At 43.0% G+C, this 16,537-nt stretch overlaps 1 protein-coding gene across 2 annotated transcripts in view; it reads left to right on the top strand.

Annotated features, from left to right (window-relative positions):
• Positions 1–15,144, top strand: part of SANBR (SANT and BTB domain regulator of CSR) — a 216,202-nt gene extending 201,058 nt beyond the window's left edge. For both annotated transcript variants that reach the window (XM_086927483.1, XM_086927482.1), the window contains exon 21: positions 13,921–15,144. In XM_086927483.1, coding sequence (XP_086783609.1) covers positions 13,921–13,957 — 37 coding nt within the window. In that variant the 3' untranslated portion in view covers positions 13,958–15,144. The remainder of the gene's footprint in view (positions 1–13,920) is intronic.
• Positions 15,145–16,537: the final 1,393 nt, after the last annotated feature.

The raw sequence follows: 16,537 nt of genomic DNA, 5'->3' as shown, positions 1-16,537 counted from the left end.
AAGCATTCATTGAAAGGATTAAAATAGTTATACCACCTTCCACTCCACGGGCCCCAAACTGGAACTTGAAATTTAACTTACCAGGCTTATGGGACCGCCATTTCAACCACTTCATTCATGTCGACTCCAGTTTTTATCTTGGAACGTGGCTTTTCTAGCAGAAATAACATCTCTCAGAAGAATACGTGAATGGCAAGTACTCCTTTGCAAGAACCATTCTTTAAGGTTTATGCGAATAAGGTAGTTCTAAAAATCAATCCCAAATTTTTACCCAAAGTGATGTCAGCTTTTCATACATGCCGAACCATAGAGTTCCCAGGGTTTTTTCCAAACCCTGACACAGTAGCAGAAAGGACTCTTCATACATTGGATGTTGGAAGGGCCATTATGTTCTTTATGGACAGAACAAAATGTTTAGGAAAACGCAACAAATGTTTGTTGCTTTTAACAAACCACATCAAGGAGCACCAATATCCAAAGCAAGATTTGCTAGATGAATAGTCTGATGTATTCACAATTGCTATTAAAAGGCCAAGAGGATCTTACAGTAACACTACAGGCTCATTGCACAAGAAAACGAGTAGCCACTGTGGCTTTTTTATGAAATATTCCTATTGAAGATATTTGTAAACAGCTGTATGGAATAACCCACATACATTCATTAATCACTATTGTGTTGATGTTCTCACTAACCAACCAGCAAGAGTGGGTCAAGCTGTGCTAAAAACATTATTTCAAAAAAGTGATTCAACCAGTTGCTAGCTACATCAAGGGGAGAACTGCTTTACAGTCAATGTTAAGCATATGTATCTAGGGCCAACCCATACTACGAATGGAATATGATACTTAACCAGTAAGCATCTATTCGTAGCGTGTAGTGCCATGGATTCATATGCACCCACCCACCTCTCTGGAAGCATTTTGTTGAATTACTTCTAAATATTTAAAGTATTTTGAACACACTTAAGATTTTATATGCAAGTCCTTTTTATTCTGTCACTTTATTGCTCCTATCTTTCTAATGCTCACCCAGTGAGTTGAGGAACATGCACAAAGCACACCATAAGAGGGGTCACTCTACCTCGTGACTCAAAGACTTCTTCAAAGAAAAACAACTTGTAATTGTCCATTCCCAACACTAGAAGGCAGGATAATGCTAAGCATATGAATCTACGGCATTACACGCTACGAATAAATGCTTACTGGGTAAGTAACATATTCCCTCCGTCTCTTGAACTTGCTAAGGTTTGGTACCCCAATTTGATTTCATGTTAGTGGTATCCAGCCAATAATCAGGGCCTTTTACAGCTAATTTAGTAGCAAATGAGTCTGTATATATTAGCTTATTTTGTGTAAGCATATATTTTTGTGTTGTAAGGACAAGTTTAATATAACATGACATTGGGTCTGATGCGTCATATCCAGAAAAGTATGTGAATTTATCCCTATATGTTTTTGAGCTCCCTTGTGAGGGAGTGGGGCAACATTCCCATTGTGTGTAATTAAAAAGTGTACATTGAACATTAGCTCAATATAAATAGTGATGTCCATATTGATGGTAACAGATCTTTTCACCCCAATTAGCATTACAGTACAAATCCTCTGGTCCATCTCCAAGAGCATGGAGTTTACAGTTTCAACACACAAATCATCCTAAGGAACTTTATCCCAAATAATTCCATCAGTTACTGAAACATCTAAAATGTTCATAAAGGACAAGTCTCTTTTTAGCTTATGTGAAGATGAGTAAGGTGTCAACACCTCTTCGACCAGTTCTGTAGCAGAGCCTTCTGGTAGGTAAAGGCCATTAACCAGCAAGAAGAGAAAAACCAAGGAAAGTGTTAGTCAAACATATATCTAGGGTGGAAACAGAAGCCATGAGAAGAAAAAAACAGATCCGTGCAGTAGGAGTGTCTAAAATGGAGGAAACCTCAAAAGAATCTGAAGAAAAATCATCTCGACCCCCATAATATCTCAAAGTAATTTGCCGAAATCTGGTACCACAGGTATGTTAATAGGACTGGAAAATATCAAAAGTGGTGGATCTGTATAAACAGCATCAACTGCAGAGGATGCAATAGTAGGAGCAGTACTCACTTCAGTTGTGTTGCAGGTAGTTGTAGCAGATGCAGAAAGTAACTGTAGTGCATTCTGCACTCCTTCCCCCAGGTGGGGAGAAACTGCTTCAGTGGTGTTCACGAGCTGCATAGGAATTTCTTGTATGGTTCTGAGAGGAGTTAGGGAACTACCAAGGACTCCTTGTGGCCTACTTTTCGGAATCTGCCACATGATGTAACTTGATGTTATCAATGTAGACAAAGGTTTCCTGCACAGTGGGACGAGGGTTGCCCTCTTTCTCCGCTGTTGTTCGCACTGGTGATAGAACCCCTGGCGGTGATAGCTAGGTCGGGGAGGCACTATACTGGGCTAGAAATGCGTGGTGACATGCATTATATATCACTCTACGCAGATGACCTGCTGATGTTTTTGGCGGGCCCTGGTGCAGATTTGACAGGAGCGACGATACTGCTGCGGGCGTTTGGTGCGGCATCCGGGCTATGTGTGAATTGGGCAAAGACTAGCCTGTTCCCGGCGAATCAAGCAATGGGAATCCCCGACGACTTGAATGGAATTAGATGGGAGCCCTGCTGCCTGCCGTATCTGGGAACTAACATTTATCACGAGCAAGCTGATCTTCTTGAGGGCAATGTGAATAGAGCAGTGCGAGGGATCAGGGGAAGCATGTAATTTTGGAGTACTCTGCCACTCTCGGTGGCGGGAAGGGTAGCGCTTCTGAAAATGGTGGCGCTTCCATGACTCTTATACTACTTCCGGACACTGCTGGATTCCTGGCAGGGTGTTTAAGATGCTTAGAGCTATGGTAGGAGGATTTTTATGGGGAACGGCAGGAGGCGGGTGGCCCTGACCACGATGATGAGACCTAGAGCAGAGGGTGGATGGGCAGTCCCAGACTTCGAACTGTACTATCTGGCGGCCCAGCTACAGTGGCTTACGCAGGCGGTTGCTCGAGAGTTCATGGGACCGGATGGTCCAGAAGATCGCTGGTTCCCATGGCATGTGCTGTCCTTTGTGGTTCTGGGCCAGCGGCTGCGGGTCAACTCATTGACTTTTGAGGGTAGGACTCGTCCGTACGCGCCGGAAATACTGCTTGGAATATGTATGACCCTTCATCACGGTGGGGACTGGTCGGCATTGGCAGAGTGGGAAGACCTGGGGTTGCAGATGATCGGAGGCTTGTACGAGGAGGGTGCTCTCTTGCCTTACCAGACACTGCAGGATAGATACGGATTGCCTTGGTGGCGGCAATTCAGGAACATTGGGGGGAAGGGTTTCTAGAACCGCAGATGTCCCCGACATGTCAATTTGTAGTGATGGCAGCAGGGACAGTAAAGGCAGTAACGTGCCTGTATTGGCGAATGATGGGGGAGGGGCTTCAGCCACTTACTCGGTTGCGAGAAAAATGGGAGGTAGATCTGGGCAAAGACATACCTGAATCGACTTGGTCTAAATTGGTGAAAGGGCGTGGAAGGGTACGCAGAATGCTAGATTCCAACTTATCCATTTCTATATCTTACATTGGGCGTACCTAACCCCAGAACAGATAACTAAATATTTTAACATGGACTTTGTGTTTTGCCCTAGATGTCGCTTGACTGCAGCGTAAGCTGTGGAGTTGCCCGCAGCTTGGTACATATTGGGAGGAGGGGGTTGGGGCCCTGTGTGAGGTGAAAGATAGACAGATAGAACCCAATATGGGAACATGCATATTGCACTAGTACCACACACAGCGCAAACCAAGATAACCAGTAAATTCATTGATCTGGGGTTGCTGCTGGCCAAACGGGAAATAACGAGAAAATGGAAATCTACACTGGGCCCTAGTATAGAGCGATGGAAAAATTGAATTTATGAGCTGGGCGGCCAGTGAGACTATGGTCATGCTCCAACAGGCAAGAAGAGCGAATAATGAATAGGCGATGGACACTGCACAAGCATGGGAGGCTGTGGTGGCGCTATTGAAACTGCCAGAACCGGAATCGGACTCTGACTCCTTAGGGACTCCTTAGGAATAGACCGAGGCACACTGACATTGCCAGGCTTTGGGTGGCTGCAGGAGAGTGGAGGTGGGTTCGAGCATGGTGGGAATTAGGGGGCAGCCCACACGCATTGGGATACTGGCGCACTCTACCATGTAGAGGATGACTGGATATTCTGGCTTAAAGTATGTAGAGCACACCGGTGGCGGGGGTTAGGCGGGAGGGGGGTGGAAGAGGCTTAAGCACGCGGGAGATCCCTGGTGGCCCCCACGTAACATTGGTTGGGATTTGGGATACATGTTGCAATGATAGTGTTGAACAATGGTGGGGAGGCTGAGGCGCCTGTCCTGTTCTTGATATTGATGTAAACACATGCCTACCTGTGGACAATAACTGTAAACATTGTATCCTATAATTTGCCTTTATCGATGATGAGCCTTGCATAAGGGGTTGTTGTTTGGGCTGAAAACCAATAAAAAATATTTTTAAAAATAAATAAATGGAGACAAAGCGATTGTCTTTAGAACCAGGAAGCGGTGGCAAGATTAGAGTTCTTATACCTTGAATGCCAACGACTGGCACTGGTGCTTGGTATGATGGGCCAAACTCCTCCTTAACCACCACCTTCTCTTGCACGAGATCCCGAACTTGTGGAATTCAGCCTGAAATATTTGGTTTCTCATTGATTTTGCAGAGGCAGGCCTCTTCCATTGCTCGTTGGACTGGGTGTCACAGAAGTTTTGTATATTCTGTAAGATAGCACAACAATCATTTACATCAAAGGGCATGGCTGTCTCCACAATTTCTGAACCTTCAGTTTCTGAAACATACATTTTGGTGCCAAAGTATGGGGTCCGGCCACGCAGAGATCTTTTAGGGAGAGTATTAAGTGCATGTTGTACCTCTTCTAGATTGTGGATCCAACTACGTCCTGTGCCTAATACTCTAGCTGTTAAGGACTAATTTAAGTCCCGGTTCAACCTATCCACAACAGTATTGCCCTCTGGCCTGTACATCCAGAGAAGCCTTAGTATCCCACTAAGGTTTGGAAGCGGAACCGGACACTGGTCAGAGTTGAATGTACTGCATACATGTGTTTGATAAAGGCTTGCATGTCTTTAATAACAGTACAAGCATCAGCCAAACGCTGTGGTGAAACCCAGAGGAACCTGTAGCAAGAATCAGCTGCAACTAGGATGAATTTAAATGCTGTATCTGAACTAAGAGGACCACAGTGGTCCAAATAATTGCAGCCAAAAGGTTAGTTATAAGTTAATAGGTGTGTCTGCGGTGGACAAGCCACAGTGAAAGCTTTGATTTGTTGACAAATGTTGCAATAAAGGATATATTCTTGAGCCTTTTGATATAAGCCTTGTCACCCATAACGTTGCTATAGCAGCATAACTATTGTGGTCGCCACACCAGCATGTGCAGAACCAACGCCTTCATGTGCAGCTGTCACTAAAACTAGTCTGCGGTCTTGGTTGGGAATCAAACGATCACCAACTCCTAGAATAGATACAAAAGGAATGTTTTGTTCACTTAAGTGGTATGTATATTTAAAAGGAAAGCCCTTAGGAAAAGGGGTGCAACCTTTATTAGCATTAATGGCAGCTAAAATATTAGATTCGATTCGATTTTTGTTTTAGAACCATTAATTGCATCAACAGTAGCAGTTGCAACTGCAGATTTGGCATTTTCTTCAGCCACAGAATTCCCTTCAACGTGTGCTCCCACACGCTGATGACTCAATGTATGTATAACATGAGCCTGTGTCAACCTATCTTTGAAGTCTGCCACTTTAACCCAAAGCGTTTTATGCTCGATTGTGTGCCTTTAGAATCATTGAATCCATTTTGATTCCAATAATGTAAATGATCATTAAAGGAATGTACACAGTAAAATGAATCACACACTAAGTGTGGGGAATTCATGATCTGTATGTTCGAGTTCAAGAAGCAAAGCTTTTATTTCAGCCAACTGTGCAGTGCAGTCCCCTAAAGACTAGGTGCAAGGTTTTTGTGGTTGGAATTTGCTGTCAAATATTACACCAACACCAATGAATATTGTTGTTTAAAGCTTATAGCAGGCTGATCTCAACCACCAGTATAAATAATATATTCATACTGTTCAAGAGGTAAAACTGCTACGCATGGGATAGACATGCTCATATTGTCGAAATTCTTGTGTCTGTAACGACAGATCAAAGACTAAGTCTACATCAACGGCTGTTAAGGATGTTGCCCACTATCCATTTAGAATGGAGAGCTTTAGCATTAGAAACACTAGCCTATGTGACAGCCTCTAAGGCTGGCATGAGTGTAACTACAATAATGCGTTTCCATTGTGCAAGTGGCCAATCTTTAAAAATAGCCATCCTCACTACAGTCAGTATTTTTTCAGTGAAGGCAAAACACATATCCGCACTGGAATATAAATGTGATTTATATGCTATTGGCACTGTCTCACCTTCGTTAAAAGTGATATAGGAAAATACAGTTACACCCAGTAAAACACGGAAGACTAGGTTTGAGATATTCACACTTGTATGTAAGTGACCTGTTGCAAGTAAGTCCTATTGAAAAGACCTGACTGTCTGTGTTCTGATGTCCAACATGAAGTGTAATTTATTTGGGTATATTAATTCATAGAGAGATTTTATGCATTTCATATAATCAGGAATTTAAGATCTGTCAAATGTAAGGAATCGTAATATGATTGTAGTTTCTTTAAAGTATTTGGCTGTTGCGATTGTACACACTTCTTCAAAAAAGGAGGGGCAAGAATCTTACCGTCATGTGCAAGCTCATATCCCAAAAAACAGGGCACTTACAAATGTGATATGAGATTTTTTATAAGTTTAACTTATAACCATATGCAGTGAATCCTAAAATTCTGTGACCCATTGTGGGCAAGTGTGGGTTTAACTCATCGTTCGTCAGGTAGATGTCATCTACATAGGACAATGAGTAAGGCTCAATATCATGTAAAGTTGCCGCTATGCGGGCGGCAAACAGTTCTGCATTGTTCTTATATCACGCTGCAAGCTGTGCAAAGAGACACTGAAAGCCAAGGGCCCAGAAGGTTTTCAAATCTCTGGTTTCAGGTGCTAAATTTTGCCTGTAAACATCATTGAAAATACCCAAGGTTGTTTTGTATTGTTTATGGACGATATTATTAATGAGTGCCATACAATGTGTAATTTGTATTGCAAAAGTGCATGTATGACTGTTTAAATGTCTGTAATCTAAGACTATACAATATGAATGATCTGGTTTCAATACAGGAAAAAGAGAATTCTTTATCTGAGAGACACAGGGTTTAGTTACTCCCTGGTACTGCAATTGGGAGAGGATTCCTCTAACAGGGGCTTTAGCATCCCATTTAATTGGTTGTGGTTGCACTTGCAGGTTGGAACATATGGGTATTATATGATAAGGAGAGTCTTTTTCCCAGCCGACATGATTGCGCTATAAAGCCGGGGTTTGACTTGATCAGGGACTAGAACAGAAAATGAAGGCAGAGTTGGGGGTCAATCGACCTTCGCTAAAAAGATGTCATAAGGCAAAGTTACATTTTCCTAGAAGTTTACTTTAATGGTGCGCTGTATATCACCCGCAATTTGTATATCCAAGTCATTTAACCTGTCTGGAGAGGCTTCGCACCTATTTGCCGTTTCAACTGTAACAAAGTTATCAGTTGCTCTCGCTGCCAGAAACTCCTGGAGATTCCGGCGTACTATAGTGACTTTTGCTGCACTGTCGAAGAGATTCACTGCCCAACTCCTGGTCAGGAGGAAGGTTCTCAAAGTTGAGACTATAACAAAATATGTCACAAACACTCTTTGTCTGAAATTTGGCTTTAAATGGAGGAGATTTTTCCTCCTTTATCTTCATGTCAGACGAGCGATGTGAGTCTTTTTTTTTGCTTCACATACTCTTGTTGTCTGTGCTCAGATTGTTCTTCACTATTGAACGGCTTTCCAGATGAGTCCTGCAAGGAGCAAGGAGAACATGTATCAGAAATCTAATACCCGTCTGAGGCCTTGCTTTCAGTGCAATCATGAAAATCGTAGCACTTCTTCGAGGGCTACCAAGGTGGAGAACCTCCACAAGGTTTACCTTTCTGTGTTTGTTTAGATTTATCCCATGGATTTTTAAATGCTTGGCTTCCTTGTCAGTACTAGGTTTGGTAAAAGGTGGTTTAGTAGGTGTGCATCCCAAATGATTGCTTCCTAAGGATGTATTTACATCAGCAATAATTATAGGTAGCTCAAGTTCACAGTTGACTTGCGTGACCACTGTGAGCCTCTAGCATATAGCCGGAGATGCCGCTTCACCTTTAATGTTAGAATAATTGTGGTCACCATTGGAAAATTACCCATTAGTTTCACCCCCAAAGCCAAGGCAGCAGCCACCTGTGCTCATTCTGTATTTGTTTTAACACGGCCTGCAAGACTGACGTGGACGTAGTGCCATGACTAATGGCGTTTACAGCGGCAAAGACTGTGGCCCAAGTGTTACAGTCACATGTTGCAGGAACCATTCCATGGGGTAAGCACATAGTCCATATCCTCGGCTTGTCTTAAGGTCCTGTAAGGGGAAACACAGCTTCAATTTGGTTGATTCGTTTGGGCGATTCAAAACAGAATTTCCTAACGATTAGTGAAAAGGTTACCCATAACTGAATGAACAATTGTAGAACTTATGGTTGACACTGCAAGCAACTGGGCCTGCCCTGGCAGGCCAGGCCTTGCTGGCACAGCCAACAAGGTGTTCAAAACATATTGTGTCAAGCATCTATATAGTCTAACTAGACCAGTATATAATTGTTGTAGCTGCAGAGCATTAAGATTTGCAATTTCAGGGTGTGTTGTGTATCCAGCTAATGCTGGTAAGTCGCCCCATCATTATTAAGGGGACCCATGTGTACTGGTGCAAGTACATGTTGAAAGGCGCCCCGGAACTAAGTATGATGTTTGCAATGTGATAGTAGTAGTTCTAGTAACACAAATGCCATGTATTGTGTTGGTGGTGCAGCAATTGTATATTCATGAAATGTGTTGATATTAGCATCCACAGCTAGAAAATTAACAGAAGAATAAAAGACTTAAAAGCAGTAGCCATCGTGGACTTCAGCCACGAAAATAAAGTCACCACCTGCATTAGTAAGTCCATGGTATGTTACTTGTGCATGGACAGCAGGTCTTCAACTAACCGCAATAGCAATTGGTGCTGGCGCAGCCATAAGTAATGCAGTAATGGAAACTAAGTGTAAACCCAAAAATAAGCTATCCTTTTAAAATTTCAAGAATGAAAACCACTGAATTTGGTGCTTCCTAACACTGTGGGGGGGATTAATCCCCAACACCACGGTTGTCTCTGGTGGGTGGTGTAGGTTCATTATGGGCTTGCATAAGCACTACTCAGGAGACCTGTGTAATAAGTACCAGATCAAACGTTGGTGGCATCATGTTGCAGGGATTGTATGTGGAAACAGAGCTGTGTTTAGGACCACAGGACGTCAGAATGTAGGGACCTAGGGCCCAAATACAACAAGCTCATAGTGCCTTACCTTCCTTCCTAACCTTCCCAGAGTTATAAGTAAATTGCCACCCCATAACTCAACTCTAGTCCCCAGGAGAACCGTAGAAACAGATAGTCATCTTTTGTTTTCTCACTCATGCAGGTCCATAATAAACAAAAGAAGACACAAGGAAAGTTTACAATATTTATTGAAACTATCATGCTCTATCATGAAGCAACTGTGCTGCAATCAGAAAACATATACAACTGAGCAGAGTCATCAGCATTACGAGTAAACTGTATACAATGAAATGCCCTACCATGGCGAATGATAGATCTGCTAAAGCCTGTCTTCACTGCGTGAGCACAGTGATATATCCGTGATCTCTCAGGGATTAGAACCGGCTCCCAGACCTGGCAGTTGTAGTTAGGTGGTCTGTATCTCAAGTTACGCAGAGCTAGTGCGTCTGTCCCAGGATCTTTCCCCTTTACAAGAATCCTCTGTTTTCAGAAAGCAAGTACCTGTGTATAGGATAAGAGGTGCTTAACTGGAAAACCCCAGCTGTTCCTCTGTGTTGTCTCTAAATGCCAAGCTATGTTGCTAACCGATCACAGAAAAAACAAGGCACTGTATTGTTTGACCTTGTACGAAATGTTGCACCATATAAATCAGTTAAATGCATCTGGAACACCCGTTGAGAACATGGCACTGTTATCCATTTACGGCAGTGCAGTCCCATAGGGTTTGTGTGTGCATATGCTGGTGGATTGTCCAAATACTGCAGCAAAACATTTAGTCAAAAAATATGCACTGGCATTGCACAGGCAGACAAAAGTGCCTGCAGACTCACAAGGAAACCACTGGACGGTGCTCCACAGGACTCTCCTCCAGTCCTTAATTTGTATCTGCGGTTACAGGTGGGTACCACCCAGTACTCTTTTTTTTTTTTTTTTTTGTTGGACCAGAATTTATTTTTTCATTAGATTTTGATGCAGAAAATGGTAAAATAAAGAGGAATAGGTAGACAGAAAAACAGTGTCAACAGGATAAAGCAGATATGAAAAAGAACTAGCAAAGTGGGATCAAGGACCCGGGAGTGCAGGGTGTTATGAACGGGACATGAGGTGAAATCAAGACTGGGCACCTCCCCGGGTCCATATCATGATGCCGTTTTTGCCACAGTGCCGGCACAGAATGTGTCTTTTGGGCTTCTTTTTGGTGTCTTCAGCACATGCATTAGCTCAAAAAATCTCCACGTTAATGCATGTTTTGCTAACAGCAGATCTCAAAAATGCAGGCCTGCAAATGCCTTTTAGTATTGCTGAGCTCAGCTGTTAGCAAAATATGCGTTAACAAAAAAATATGTGCGATGAAGATAACAAAAAGAAGCACACTGACCCCTTCTGTATTGGTTGAGCGCAGAAAATGGCATCATGATGCGACCCAGCCTTGCACTAGATGCCGCAGTGGGCAGATTACTACCAACAAAGCACCAGACTTTCAAGATACACTTACATCCATTGACAATGGTTTCACTAAGAAGATTCTTAAACAAATAAACGCACAGTAGTGCCGCACAATTGTCTTTGTGTCTTTTAATGGGCTCCACACTCTTTAATCCTCATGCAGTCTTACTCAGATGAATTTACGTCTGTGGTTGGCCTAAAAAAACATGCGTAAGATACATACAGATAAGGGCAACCCAGTAACCCCTTCTGAGCTTGGGTATAAACTATTGCAAAGTAAACAGAACCAAGGGGGTTCAATGAAACCTTACGCAACCACAAAAGTGTCTGTAAACAGCTAGAAAGATCATGGAGGAAAAACTTTAGCGACAATAGTAAATGCCTCTATAAAAAGGAACTAAAAACCTACCACCAGAAAATCCTGGCGGAAAAGAAACGGTTCTTTGAAACTAAAATTGACATATCAGTCAATAAAAGTAAGGAAATATTTAAAATCGTTAAACACTTCATCTCACCGCCAACAGCTGTTCCTAACAGCGTAGTCTCTGAGGTTTGGACACATCAAATAGCAGACTTCTTCCACAGGAAGATAGTCGATATACAGCTTTCCCTCAACCCCCCCACTAAGACACCCACTGACCCAAGTCCGCCACACGTCAAACCATTACCAACCGCCACCTTCCTTCAATTCCCCTCCATTTCATTAGCTCAATCCCTGAAAATCATGAAGAATTTAAAATCCGGCTCTCCATTAGACCCCTGCCCAGCTAAAATATTGGCATCTGTAGCAGAGGTGATCAATATCGAGGTCAATACTGTGCTGAACCTATCACTAAGCAGCGGCCAGGTTCCAGCTATGTGGAAACACGCCAAAATTCTGCCACTGCTGAAAAAGCCCACAGCTGATCCTCTAACAGCGTCTAACTATAGACCCATCTCACTCCTGCCGTCCATTGCTAAGGTCATCGAAAACCATGTGAACTCGGTTACCTCCGAATTTATGGAGTCGAACAACTGCCTCCATACGAGCCAATCAGGTTTCCGAGCGGGCTTTAGCACCGAATCAGCCCTCCTCGAAATAACTGAATCCATCAAAATGACCCTTGACGCGGGGGGAGAGCGGCTCTGATTCTGCTCGATCTTTCTGCAGCTTTCGACACCGTGCCCCACGTGAGACTCCTTCAGAGACTGAGAAAATGTGGGGCTGGGGGCACGGTGTTGAAGTGGTTCTCTTCGTTCCTTCAAGATCGAAGGCAGGAAATCTGGATCCCACCTTTCTCCTCCTTCATGCCTCCCACGGAGGTGGGTGTCCCTCAGGGCTCTATCCTGAGCCCATTACTTTTTAATCTTTACATGGCCCCTCTCGCCCTGCTGGCCGAAGCTGCTGGAGCCCGGATTATATCCTACGCCGACGACACCCAGCTCCTGTTCACCTGTAAGAAGGGAGAGGATCTGGATGGCGACAAAATCAGGAACTGTTTAAGACAGGTCTTTTCCTGGTTTAGTCACAACCAGCTTCAGTGCAACTCCGCTAAATCCGAAGTAATTCTTTTTGGAGCCTCGGACCAGGATGTCTGGAGACAGTGGTGGCCACCTGACATGTCCCCCCGCAGTCTTCGGTGGGAGTAGCCAAAAACGTAGGGGTCAAACTGGACAACGCATTGAACATGAAGACCCAAGTTCAAGCTGTGGTAGGCACCTGTTACGGAACTCTGAAAATGCTCCGGAGATTCCTCCCCCTTTTGTCCCTCTCCCACAGAAGGACCGTGGTCCAGGCCCTATCACCTCCAGGCTGGACTATGCTAATGCCCTCTATTTGGGTCTTCCAGAATACCTCCTTGGAAGACTCCAGGTCGTGCAGAACTCGGCCGTAAGAGCTATCCTTATGCTGGGCCCTAGTCCATATCTCGCCACACCTAAAGAAGCTGCACTGGCTTCCCATCCGACACGGAATCAAGTTCAAAGCTCTATCCATTGCCTACAAGGCCCTGCATGGTTTAGGTGCCACCTATCTGAGGAAAAGAGTGAGCTACTACATACCTGGTAGAGCACTCAGATCTTCTCACCAGTATCGGCTGAGTGTGCCAAAAGTCAACCGTGCCCGCTTGGGAGGACGTTCCATTCAAGTCCTGGTCGCTAACCTCTGGAACGAGCTTCCTTTAACAGTCAGACAAGCGCCTGATATTCTGCACTTCAGGAAATTACTGAAGACATGGTTGTTCCATCAGTAACTCGGACCCTTCTCCCGCACCCACGCCTCTTTCTAATCGCTCTGTCCACTAGCGCCGGGACACTCAGCTGAGTAGCTGTGCGCTCTATAAATATGTTAAATAAAATAAATAAAATTTAACAAACAGTTTGTAGTTACTTGTATTAATAAAATAATCATGAATGATGTTAACCACATGTCTTATTGAAATGGACGTTCTAAAACATTTCTCTTACATTGGACGTGTATGTGTTTTACGCTAGAATAGGCACCCCCTTGCTCGTAAAAACATTCTCAAATATCTTGGATTTCTCTGTCCTTTGTTTTGAATGAAATAATCTTCATATGTACGCCTTTTTTTAAAATAGTTATTTACTTTTTTTTAATTGATTTGGTTTTGTGATTGATACCATTCATGTTTTTACTAAAAATAAATACAAGTAACCCAACTCTAGAGTTTTGGTTGAATGATTCACTCAAAATATTTATGGTAATTTGAGAGTCACTGGGACTGTTGTGTGTCAACGGCTTTTGCAAACTAACCTCAAGTTCTTGCATTGAAGTCGTCCTGTTTTAAAACGTCCATACCTTCACAATGTCTTGTATACTACTGCTGCACCACACGCAGGACGTTTGACTTATTTACTTGCAATTTATCTAGGTCGAAGGTTCGTCTTGGTCAAGGACGCCCAGCCTAAGGAAGCTTCATTGCGTCGACTGGAGAGGGGCAGTGTCCTCAGGCTAAACATGTACTGTAACTCATAACGTCAAAGAAACGCTGCTCCTGAAGCTTTCAGATTGCCTATTTACATATTTATTTATGCATTTTAACCTAAAGCCATGGAGTACATCCTGTTCAGGAGAACTTGATGAATGAGATTTTTTAAATATTTATTTTACTTGTAAATATATGAATTGTTACATTTAATCTTACCTCTATTTTAGTAGATGTGTTGCGCTTAAATTAGAAAACATTATTTAATTGAAATTCAAATTAGAAAACATTATTTAATTGAAATAAAAAGTGTACATTGCGAAGATATCAGTACACGGAATCCCCAAAGCATTTCGTTTCTACGCAGTAAAAATACTAAATTGCCCTCTGGTGAGCGATACAGGAAAAGTTGGGCAAAGAAAAATATTTGAAGCAGACTTATTTAGATCACATTATCATGAATACCTGATTTGTGTAGAATTCTTTTTTTCAGTATCAGGCAAGCAGAATTGCACTGCAATTGCTTTTGCATGAAGATTTACATTTCAGCAACATTATTGCATGAAAGACTTAAAGCTGTCGCCGTTTTGCACCTCTCTCTTTACAATGCACACTGGAATCCACTTGCTTCTGCATTTGATTTGCAGTTGTGGGAATTGTTGAGAGATGCGTTCAGTGCCATTTGGACCACGGACAAGTACTTCTCAGGAGTAATGTATTTTGAAGTTACCCTTTCACAGCCGGTTCCTCGTGTATGAAGAATGAAAAACTAAAAATGTTCACCTGCAGATCCTCCTGTCCTACCTGCTATGCCTTTCAGTTCATATACTTCTAGGTTTGACACGAAAAGGGGGAAATGGATTTTGAAGACATGTGACGGAATGTTCACAACAGTTTCACTGAAAGGAAGCTGTATAATTTTACATCTGGTTTTAAATATCCGAATAATGTTTGGAAATTGACTACTGAGAAAGTTTATATTTTTTTTTAATTACTAAGTAATTCGAATCAGTATTTTTCCATATCACCATTCTTCTATTGTCTGGCCAGAGGTGACGTGATGCTCAGAAAGGACAATATTGAATATTGTGATGTCATTTGGTGAAGAAATTGATTGGTCATTAACGTGTAGTTTCCTTTGGATTTCAAGTAAAAACTTTATTATCCATCTGCGGTTGCTCACATCTCAGTGTACTTGATTGTGCCCTGTGTCTCTTATTTGATCTGCTCTTTCCACCAAGTAGTTTGGAGGCTAATAGTTCTCCAGCTCTATCTAGCCTGAGGCTAACGGTCATGGAACCCGGAATAGTCCATCATTCATTGGGCTTTAGATGAACTCACATCCTTAGTGTGTAATCAACCTGAACCAATTTTAGGGCCCCTTGTTCACACACATACTGAATAAAAAGCTCCCTCACACAATCTCGTTCACTTTCTCTCTTACATGCATGCTCACTCTTTTATATTCTTTCCCTCTAGTGTCTACAACACAGATTTGTTGTATTACAGGTCCTTCATTGTCAGACACACTGTAAGTGCGGTGAGAGACCCTTGTTGGGGGAAAAAAAAGAATTCCAGCAGTGACTGGAGCAAACTGGCTCTAGTGGGGCAGGAGTTATAGTGAACGTGTGCTGGTGAGTTATGGGAAATATCCTTGAGCCGAGGTGATCAGGGGCCAGAGTGTGAACGGTGACATTTAATGCCTCACTTGCCGAGGGAAAGTGGGTGTGGGTTGTGCTTACATGCTCATATATGTCTGGGTGTGTGGATGTGTGCATGCACACTTGTCTATCTGCCTAGTGCTGTAGTCCCCCTTAGCGGCTTTACCTGACATATGTGACCACTGGCAGCCTCCCCAGAATAGCATATGTTATCTTATATATCGATTTATAGAGTGCCTGGTTGTCCCCAGATTGGCTTTCCTGCACCAATGATCCAACTACTCCAGAAAAGATGGTGGGACAACTTACTTAAAGCCAGGCCCTAAGCAGTTTGCTGAAGATTTCTTCAGAGGGACTTCTGCACAGATAGAGGGGGAGGTTGTTCTATAAATTAGAACCCAGTAACCGGAAGAAACGCACCATTGTCTTATTTAATCTGTGGTACGTGTGCCAACCTTAAGAGTAGAAGATCGTAAAATTCTGGGTGAGCAGTGTGGTTTGATAAGGTGCCGCAAATAGCAGGGATCAGCCTTGGCCAAAGACCTATAGGTGATTGACAGGGTTTTGAAATGGATGTGTTTCTCAGTCGGTAATCAGTGCAGGTCTCAAAACTGGGATGCCACAGATAAGGGCTTAAGGAAGTGGCGTAAGATTCAAAGAGCCGCATTCTGGATTATTTACAGCCTCTTCAGTGAGACCTTTGCCAATCCAAAGTATAACACATTGCCATAGTCTAGGCGTCAGGTTATTAATGCCTGGACTATGGTCTTTTAGGCACTTAGTGGAAGAGTCCGCAGAAAGTTTCTCCGGTATTCGAAGAGACCAAACCAGTGCACAGACACGGTGCTTATCTGCTGATCGAAGGTTAACTTGCTATCCAGCCAAATGCCCAGATTTTTAAC

Source organism: Lissotriton vulgaris, chromosome 6 (assembly GCF_964263255.1).
Source record: "Lissotriton vulgaris chromosome 6, aLisVul1.2, whole genome shotgun sequence".
Taxonomy (NCBI): domain Eukaryota; kingdom Metazoa; phylum Chordata; class Amphibia; order Caudata; family Salamandridae; genus Lissotriton; species Lissotriton vulgaris.
Note: the sequence above shows the minus strand (reverse complement) of the source record. Positions and strands in the feature narration are given on the sequence as shown.